Source organism: Dermacentor albipictus, unplaced genomic scaffold (genome assembly GCF_038994185.2).
Source record: "Dermacentor albipictus isolate Rhodes 1998 colony unplaced genomic scaffold, USDA_Dalb.pri_finalv2 scaffold_21, whole genome shotgun sequence".
Classification (NCBI taxonomy): Eukaryota; Metazoa; Arthropoda; class Arachnida; order Ixodida; family Ixodidae; genus Dermacentor; species Dermacentor albipictus.
In genome coordinates, this window is record NW_027225575.1 from 2,249,371 (window position 1) to 2,259,177 (window position 9,807).

At 43.6% G+C, this 9,807-nt stretch overlaps 1 protein-coding gene across 4 annotated transcripts in view; it reads left to right on the plus strand.

Moving 5' to 3' along the window:
* Positions 1-5,843, plus strand: part of LOC135902230 (zinc finger protein 354A-like) — a 77,542-nt gene extending 71,699 nt beyond the window's left edge. For all 4 annotated transcript variants that reach the window (XM_070529397.1, XM_070529399.1, XM_070529398.1 and 1 more), the window contains one exon: positions 4,911-5,843. In XM_070529397.1, coding sequence (XP_070385498.1) covers positions 4,911-5,187 — 277 coding nt within the window. In that variant the 3' untranslated portion in view covers positions 5,188-5,843. The remainder of the gene's footprint in view (positions 1-4,910) is intronic.
* Positions 5,844-9,807: the final 3,964 nt, after the last annotated feature.

Consider the following 9,807-nt stretch of genomic DNA (forward strand, 5'->3'; position numbering starts at 1 on the left):
TCACGTGTGTGGAGATGGACGGAAATGGGGCTGCATCACAGGAATTCCAACTTCCCAAAACTTGCGTGCGATACTGACGCAAATAGGAGAGTCATTCTACCACTAGCCGCGCAGCACCTATGTTGAACGTGATCTGCAATGGGGCAGAACCTAGGCGCTGTGTTCTCATTACTTAGTTCGCGTTGAAGCGAGAGGCAGCACAGGTCAAATTCCCTTGCTCCTGCTACTGCACTTCCTCACTCCAGCGTTTTGATAGCGGATTTCTGCAGTCGAGTGAGATCTGTTCATGTTTGCCTGTGCACGCGTGAAATCATACACATTATTTAGTAAGTGAATATTTGCAAGTTTATACAGCTGATAAAACTACTATCCTTACTTCGTATAGCTGTCTACTAATTTGCTGTCAGCATCGATGCTTCGCCTTTTGGGTGAAACTGCAGCTTTTTTTTATTTGTGTATTGGGAGTAAACCTGTTTTTCCAAATATTAAGTTGTATTTCTGTATGAAAGAATGAGGTGCGCGGTACTGTAAAGGGCCTTCTTTCTTTAGGTCATGGGAAAGGGGTGCATGTTATTATCGAGAGTTTTTTTTTTTTTTTTGTCATGGAAGACGGGTACACGTTACAATCCAGGGAGCGTTACGGTTGAGAATACATCCGGTAAACCTTCTGATGCCGGAGCTTGACAACATAGCACTGGAAGTCCACCAGCTGTTGTTCGTATTCTGCTGGAAAACGGCGACAGAAAGTTATTCTACGACGAAGGGGAGTCCATTGTGCCACTGAAGCTTTTAGACCGAGCCCCGACCCGCTTTAGACGTTGAGCTGCCAGCTCCATCTCGTTGCGCCAACTGCGGGGCTTTTGTCCGAGTGTCTCGCAGGGCACCCAAAGGCCCTTCGCACACGAAGCCTCGGTTCTTTCTCGAGAGCGTCGTGCCTCCCGTTTGCTGGGCCGCGAAAAGCATGATGCCGCTCGTTGCATCCAAAAAGTTGGTCCCGCCACTTTCTCCGACCACCGGTGAGCTTTTCATTCATGTCGAACTTGCGCCAAGTGGCGCAGTTGTAGGAGTTCTTGACAAAAAGTCGCTCAACTGCACGACAGCAAATGCAAACTGTCACGCAGAAATGATCGCAAAATGGCGACGCAGAGAAAAACAACCATAAACTATGTTTTTGTGACCAGGAACCTTGTTGTGACTTATACATTGTGCTAGCGCTTTTCTGCCACAAATTTCCTATTTTCATTATTTGTGTTATGTGCGACTGCTGCTTTGATGTATAGTATTGAGGTGTGTGCCAGGGTGTTTTGGTTTGCAGCCTTGGTCCTCGCGGCTCTGGCAGCGGCCCTGTTACACAGTGGAGCTCCGTTAGCTCGGTACTTCTGCTAGCTTTGATCACGGAATACAGGTCGAGATTCTTTAGTCATAGATGTAGGTCGATAGCTAATTATGAGAAACATTTCCGGGAAAAAAAAATGCCAACCTATATATGAATAAACGCGGTAAATAACGAGCATGGTGTAACACTCCCACGGGTAAACATAAACAGGTGCAATGACGGGCCAAAAGGAGCAGGCGCTTCTTTAACACAGCTGTAGCACTTGTTATTACAAGACCTCCAGCACTACAGGAAGAAGGTGCACATGTGGTGACCTCAGCCACGTCATGCTAGAGGTGGATGCCAAGATGTTTGTACAATGGGGTATTGCAAATCATGGTATTAATACTGAAACACAGAGTGCATGCATTTATGGCTAAAAGGAATTAACTTGCATTTAGAGGTGTTAATGGACCAGTTTTGCACCAAATATAGCTTAGGTCAAGGTAATTTTGCAGAGTGGAACGATTGTCGAAACATTTAATAGTGCAGTAGATGATGCAGTCGTCAGTGGGCAACCTGATTGAGATTGATATGTTAGCGGGTAAGTCGTCAATGTAGTGAAGAGCGATGGACCGAGGACACTGCCTTGGGTGACATGGCATGTGATGACGCAAAGGTTAGGCAAACAGTTGTTCTCTACCTTGACAATGCAGAAACTGGAAGCTAAAAAGCCAAGATAGTGTTAACAAATCTAAACAAAGGGCAGACGACTTGGACATAAAATGGCAATAAGGTACAGTATCGAAAGCTTTAGAGGAGGCAGTCAGTTTGGTCATTAGCATTCATGTGAAAGTGAAGCTCAGGGGTGCGATCGGAGATGGTTGTTCGGCGCGTTCGTTCGGTTACCGGCGCGCGCGATTGGCCTACTCCGCGCCGACGTCGCCAGCCGCGGGGTGCCGCCCCGTTTTTGGTGACGTCAAAATGACGACACGCTCCTGTCAATCATCCGCCCACCGAGCATTTCGTCCGAACGCGACGGGAGTTGAGAAGTTTGGAGCGATCATACGGCTTCGCATGGCGCGTCTGGTGGATTGGATTGGATCCAACAGGCGGCCTTTGCGGCTGAAGAATGGCACGTTTGCGAAACGCGTTTGAAGGAATGACAGAAAGTGAATTCCGGCGTCGTTTTTCTTTCTCGAAACAAATAATTCATTGGTTGCACAGAGAAATCGACAACATCATCGGTGCCAGCGAGCCACTGGGATGTTGTCGCTGCCTCTTGAAAAGTGCGCCACTCTTCCCGTCGTTTTTTTTTTTCTTTTTCCTTCTCGCTGTGCGCGACACCACCTAGGGACGACGCAAAGAACCTTGTAGTTATAAATTGCAGTAGTCACACGTACTACTATTTGAAAACGTGTTTGGGCTTGAGAAGAAAAATACATTTTTTTAGATAAAGATTTAATTCATTTGGAAGACGAGAAACATTTGGTTTTGTAGTATACTGCTTGCAAGCAGACGACAAACGACGGAAGTAAACTTCCGGGGAGGTCACCGCTTCCTGATTGGCTGCTCTCTCCGCCCCGCTGTCACAAATTTTGCATACTGCAACTTTGTGACGTTGCAGCAACTGAACAGAATGCGCAGCGAACAAAATATCTCCGATCGCGCCCCAGTTGTGAATTCCTATAACTGCGTGTCTGTCACGTGAGTAGCCTTTCCCGAAACCCTGCCGATTAGAGAAGAAAAGTTATTGGATTCAAGGTGACAATAGATATCGCAGTAGAACTCTGTGTTGCCGGTTGTGACGCTACCCTGTTGCATAGGCAACCTGCAGAAGCAACCATGTAAAGGGGCAGGAAGTACTAAGAGTCCTCGGCAATCATAGATGCACTGCCAAGTTTGGTGGAAGTTATCTGCCATTTTCTCCTCTTGTTCGTGGGGCAGATAGGTGGTGTTCAAATCGCACTGCCTATGATAGAACCCTTCGAGTAACAAATTTCAGTCATCAAACAAACAGGGACAAAGAATAGGAGCAACACAAAGACGAGCGCCGACTCGTACTTATGCTTAAATTTCAAAGGCTGTGCTTTTGCTGGCAACGTGTGAGAAGCAGTAAAAAGATACGCCATGGCTGCCATGTTTTCAACGATGTGGTGGTCACAACTTATTCCCGGTTCTTTCGGTTGCTTTCGGCGCCTGCCACCAGCTAGAGCATATCCGCTGAGATTGGCGTCTGTTCCCCAGAGGGAGCCTTCATTGGGCTGGTTTTTGACACTGTGGTTGAGTGCCGTTGCAGTCTCCATGATTATCTTGGACCTGCCGTGATGGCTTAGCGGTTATGGTGTTGCACTGCTGCACACGAGGTCGCGGGATCAAATCCTGGCTGCGGCGGCTGTATTGCGATGGGGGTGAAATGCAAAAACACCCGTGGTCCTGTGCATTGGGAGCACATTGAAGAACTCCAGGTGGTCAAAATTAATCTGGAGTCCCCTACCAGGGCATGCCTCAATGAGATCATGGTTTTGGCACGGTGCCAAGGGTGGAGACACGCTGGGCTTGTGAGTGAAAAAGGGTAGCTGGACGGGAGTAGTTGCTGGGCCATGAGCACCGGCTGAAGTCTGCCTTTTCCTGGGAGTGATGTCGGGGCCTCCTGCAAGACCTTGCACAGCCACAAAGTGCAGGCGTTGACAGCGTTGTTCAAAAGTTTTTGTTTCCACTGTTGAGCGATATTGTAGGTGTGTGCAAAGTAGTTTGGCTAGTGACATTTTGCTGTTATTTTCGCATGTAATTTCTTGATATCCAGGGTCCGGCACAAGAACTTTTTGAGATGAGGGGTGAAACTGCAGCAAGAAAAAATTTCTACTTAACCAATCTTTCAAGATATCAGTTCAAGTTAACGAGGGCAGAGTGCACAGGCAAAACTGTTAGGACTAGCCGATCAATTCGAATTTAGAGATTTTGAATAATCGGAACATGGCTGTGTATTGGCACGTGTACTTGTTTATCTTTATCCGGTGACTGCGTTTCACCGTCTAAGAAATGTTATCGCTCGGTGCAGGACATGTCTATGTAACCGAAGTTTCTGCAATGCTTATCAATGGTTCTAGCTGCTGTCTGTTGTCACCGAACCTTGTGTAATCTGATGGCATGTATGTGTGACGCAAATGGTATAGTACTTTCTGGAAGCCGCGCGCGCCCCAGAGTTATAAGGTTATCACTCTGCACAAGATGTGCATTCTGTATCTGAAATTTTATTCATGCCATTGCTGATTTTGTAGTGAGAAAGTATTCTTTTATCACATTGTGAGTGCAATTTGAGTAGCGTACATTCTTGAATATATGTGAGCATTGGCGATTACTCTGAAACGTTTGGTCAGACTTGTAAAAAGAGCAGCCAGACTTGAGCCCCGAGTTTTACATTAGACAACTGTGCTCGCCACTGTTGTTGGGATTTGAGTGTAGCTTGTCTTCCTTGGACCAAGTTCTCTCCCATTATAGAGTTGAATTCTTAAGTCACATTTTAGTTTCTTTTTTTCACCGCCACTACAATGCAACTGTGTTCGCTCACTCGTTTGCATTGTTTGGTGTGCAGGTGTAACAAGTGCGGGGCTGTCTTCGACAACCAGGTCAGCCTTGCCAGGCACAAGGGATGGCACAAGAGAAAACCCAGGGCTGCATCCGGAAGTCGAGCGCCGTGCCAGTGCAACCTGCCAAGCTGCAAGGTGTGCGGGAGGCACCAGAAGGCCGGCGGGAGTGTCGCCGCAGACCACAGCGCAGCCTACACGTGCCACCTGTGTTTGCAGCCGTTCCGCACCAAGGAGAAACTGAGCACTCACCTGATCACCAAGCACTTCAGTCTGTCCGTCTAACTGGGCATCCCGATGGTGCTGTTGACCTGAGGAGTACAAAAGCAGATGTGCAGAAATTTTGCAACTTACAAAGGGAAATGCGATGAGGAAAGCAAGTTTGCACACCGAAAGCATGCAGCAAAAAATGCCAGGAGTGCCTTCGCAGTTATGTTAGGAATGTCTCGCAGAGTGCTGCGAAACAAGGTGGGTCACAGGGAATAGCTTGACCTGATTTGCACATTCAGGTATGTGCAGTTGTGTACGACATGGAGGCAGTAAGAGTGGCGGGATGTACACAGGACGTGTTCAGCCACTCCTTTTTCAAATAAAAAAAGGGATTCTCAACTGCCAAGCGTGCATGTGTTGTTCCATTCTGTCAAGAAGCAGGATTGATTACCAAGCAAGTATTTCTTACTAAAATTGAGTAAGCCCAATTTACGTGAAGTAGGCAGGTCAGCCTTGATTGAACAACGCCCACGTACATCACTAGCTTACTGGCTGTTTTTAAAAGAAATGTGCTGCTACAAAGGCACTATATTTTCATACCTGTCAGCGTGCAGGTATGCCTGTTTGCATTTATTTCCATAGCACACATGTTCTAGTTTCCATTCTCCATTGTTCATATCGCACAGAGCCTTGGTGGTGTGTTCAATGCAAATAAATATAATAGTGTTGCATCTGTTTTCGTCTCGTTCCACAGTGATACAGTCAACTTTTATAATGGAACCCTGACGGGACTGACGAAATTGATCGAATTATCCTGGCGGGTTGAATGAACCAGATGAAGAGAAAAAAACGGAACACAGAGCTTGTTCATGTGGCAGTGTTCATCTAATTCCATCACCCCCCCTGAATCAAATATGCGCCCACTTCCTCTGTTTACGAAAAAAGCTAATGTAGAGACAACATAAAAGCTCCTAAACAAAGTAGAAATTAACGCCAGGCAATTTTTTAGCAAGAAGTATGCGCTTGGGTCTAATATGTGTTGCATAGTGGCTACCGGTCTTCTAAATTCATCTTTGCTGCAATGCAGCCATCCTATGTGGCAAAGCAAACAAATGCTCTGACAGTGATTTACTTTATTTCTTTAGGATTTTTGTTGTTGTTGTTGTTGTTATCGGAGTCGGGACATTGTGAGCTACTGTTCATGCTCCAAAGCCTTCCCAGGACAGCCCGGAAGTAAGCATTTTCGTTGGTAGCTGGTTCAATGCCTTCACTGTCCCCTTAAGCCCATCCTAGGCCTTGACAGACACTGCCAGTAAAGGGGTCGCTATCACCAAGGGCTTAAGAATGTGTGTGCGGACTGGTCAAGTTCGAATGACCCGGCGAAGGCCAATTTTAGGATTGAAATAATGCAAGTGTGGGCTCGCAGAAATGCATGGTTGCCGGCTGGGACTTTCAGCCAAGATAACTGTAGTGAAATTAACAAAACTCTACTGTAATTTAGAATGAATGAATGATTTATTTCATCATCAGTTCAGCATACGTATCCAGTGGTACAGCGGGAACGGGTGGCGAAAAGGCAACTGAATGTCTGAGAATGCGCCAATCCCCGCCCAGACCATGATATTGCACAACACTCAGCGTGTCACTCTGTAATACATAAAAAGAAAAACAAAATTATTGCAGTACACTCAGCCTGTAATACATAAATATAATACTGCATAATGACACATAATGTAACACTAATCATGTAAAACATAAATGCAGAGGAGAAAAAAAAAAACTGAGCCGTGTTTTTAATAAGTGAACTAGAACATAATTGATATCAACAGCTTATCGACAAGAAATTGTCATGGCTGAATTTGGAGGCACAATGCAGTTCTGGAAGAAAGTATGCAATATAAGCAAGTCATACACGGAAGAGAGAGATAAAAAAAATGTCATGTTTGAAACGCCATTAGATAAGCATGTATCTTTTTTTTTTAAGTTGCTACTGATTGGCTTTCATTCACTATGCTCCTGGCCGTCATGTTAGAGTTTAAAAATGAAGGAATAAGGTGCGTTAGTTTTTACTTGCCGTAGTTGGTTCGAATCCTTTCACTGTAATAAGTGGTTTTCCTGAGATTATATGTGTGTGTTTTCCGGGAGTAGGTATCCTGAAATATATCTGCGTTCGATTTAATTTGTAGATGACTGTCACTAGTTTTTTGTAAAATATATTTTCGTATTTTAATATGCTGTGTTTATGGAAAAGCGTAGCAGAAGGCGTTCGCCGTGGAACATTTTCGAATATACGCAAGATTCTTTTTTGGAGCCTGTGAATACTATCTTTATTTGTTTTTGTTGTTGTGCCCCTGATTAATAGGCAGTAATGTATGCACGAGTAAACTAAAGTGTAGTAAAGCTGATCTGTCACCCAGAGGGGTAGTAAACATCTGATTTTGCCAATTATGCCAATGGATCGCGATATATGGATGCGAAGATTATCTAAGTGATTGGACCAACTCAATGTTTCATGAAAGATAACGCTTAGAAATTTTTGAGTCTGGACGCGCTCAATCAATGCTCCTTGGAATGTGAGCTGCGTATTGCGGAGAATACAATGGTTTCGAGGTTTAAAAATGATGTACTTTGTTTTCTTAATGTTTAATTCCAGCTTAGTTGTTCTCAGCCATAGGGACAAGTTGCTAAGCCAAAGGTTCGCTTCTTGTACTAGAGTAGACATATCCTGACCTGAAAAAAAGACGTTCGTGTCATCGACATATAATATAATATCTGGTGTTAGAGGTACGTTTACGATGTCATTTATATAAAATAAGAATAGAAGTGGCCCAAGTATAGAACCCTGTGGAACAATGTACTTGATCTTGCCCATTTGTGACTTCGAGTGCTGCATATCTGTATACTGATACCGATTAGTAAGGCAAGTTCTTATTAAATGAAGGGGCGTACATCTTATTCCATATTCATTCAGCTTTTGCGAAAGAATTTCATGCTTGATCGAGTCAAAAGCTTTCTTAAAGTCGAGAAATATTTCATTTGTGTGATGTTTTTGCTCAAAATGTTCAGTAATTTGATCTTTAATAGATAATAAGGCCTTTTCAGTACACTTCTCCTGAAATCTGTATTGATGTTCGGTTATAATATTTTTTAAGCTACAAAAGTTTGCAATTCGTACATATATGACACATTCTATAATTTTTGAGAAAATGGGCAAAACAGAAATGGGCCTGTAGTTATTCATGTCATTTTCATTACCACCTTTGTGAACAACGAATACTCTAGCAATTTTCAATTTCTCCAGGAACGTTCCAGTGCTCAATATAAGGTTGCAAATATGTGCAAATGGTGCGCTAATGTGCTCTGAAACTGCTTTTAGAGGTTCTGCCTTTATATTGTCAAAACCCACAGCACATTTGTTACTTAAATTCTGTATCAGCGAGGGTACTTCCAATTCATTCTTGGGAGTTAGGAAAATAGATTCCGAGACGTGTGTTTTAATATACGATTTGTAAGACTGGACAGCACCATTTGAAATATTAGAAGCTCCTGAACTCAAAAAATGCTCATTGAACATATCGGCAAGTAAAGTACCTGAACAAGATCTGCCCTCTATTTGAAGCTGAGAGAGAGTTTTCGTATTTTTCCTTTGCAAAAGATCGTTCACAGCGTTGCAAATGGCTTTCTGATCATTGAGTATGTTTGCAAACTTTTTTTCGTAGCAGCTAATTCGCGCCTTTTTAATATCAGATCCTATCTTATTTCTGACCTGCTTAAATTCAACCAAGTAGTCTAAGCACTTTGTTTTTATGAATTCAGTGAGCAGCTTATCTCTTGCTTTCATCCTTTTCAAAAGTGAAGCGTCCATCCATGGTTTTTTTGCCCTCTTGTTTATCTTATGCACCACAATCGGAAAAGCTAAATTATAAAGGTCTGTTAACTTTGTTATGAATATGTCGTAGGCATTCACAGGGTCAGTATTATTGAAAGTACAGCTCCAATCAGTGTCAGCGACAACATTCTGAAAATGCTGAATTGTTTCTGGGTTAATTTTTCTACGCTGCGTAGGATTTGCTGGATTTCGTTCTTTTACGCACCATGGCAAAAGTGCAAAAATCGGCAGGTGATCGCTGACTCCAGGTGTTAGAACCCCTGTGCATATTTCATTTTTGTAGTTAGTGAAACATAAGTCCAGGGCAGTTTCAGTCAACTGTGTTATCCTTGTAGGTACATGAATTGTGTTTTCATAGCCGAAAGAGAGCATTCTGTCAAGAAATTTTTTGTTGTTGTTGCTTGGTGATAGCATATCTATGTTGAAATCTCCTGTAAGGGTGGTGGTTTTGGCTAGTTGGTTTTACACTGCGTGTGGCACATCTTTGATGCATCTGTTGAGGACATAAATGCCAAATTATACAGGAAATATGAGCAAGACTTGTGCCGTTCTATATTTGAATCTAAAGATTGCACATATAGGATGTGCACACATAGGGTGTAGCTTTGTGCTGTTGACTGGCCAGGTGCCCGTCTGATAAAGTGTGGAAGTTTATTTAACGTAAGTTATACAATTGCAAAGTACACAGTATTGGCACCCAAGAAATTTGTTAAATGGTCCCCCTACCAGTTGTTATTAAGGAAGGACACTTCTAGGGCAGCCACTATAGTATACTGTGTAGTCACATTAAACAAAAGTAGCCGAGA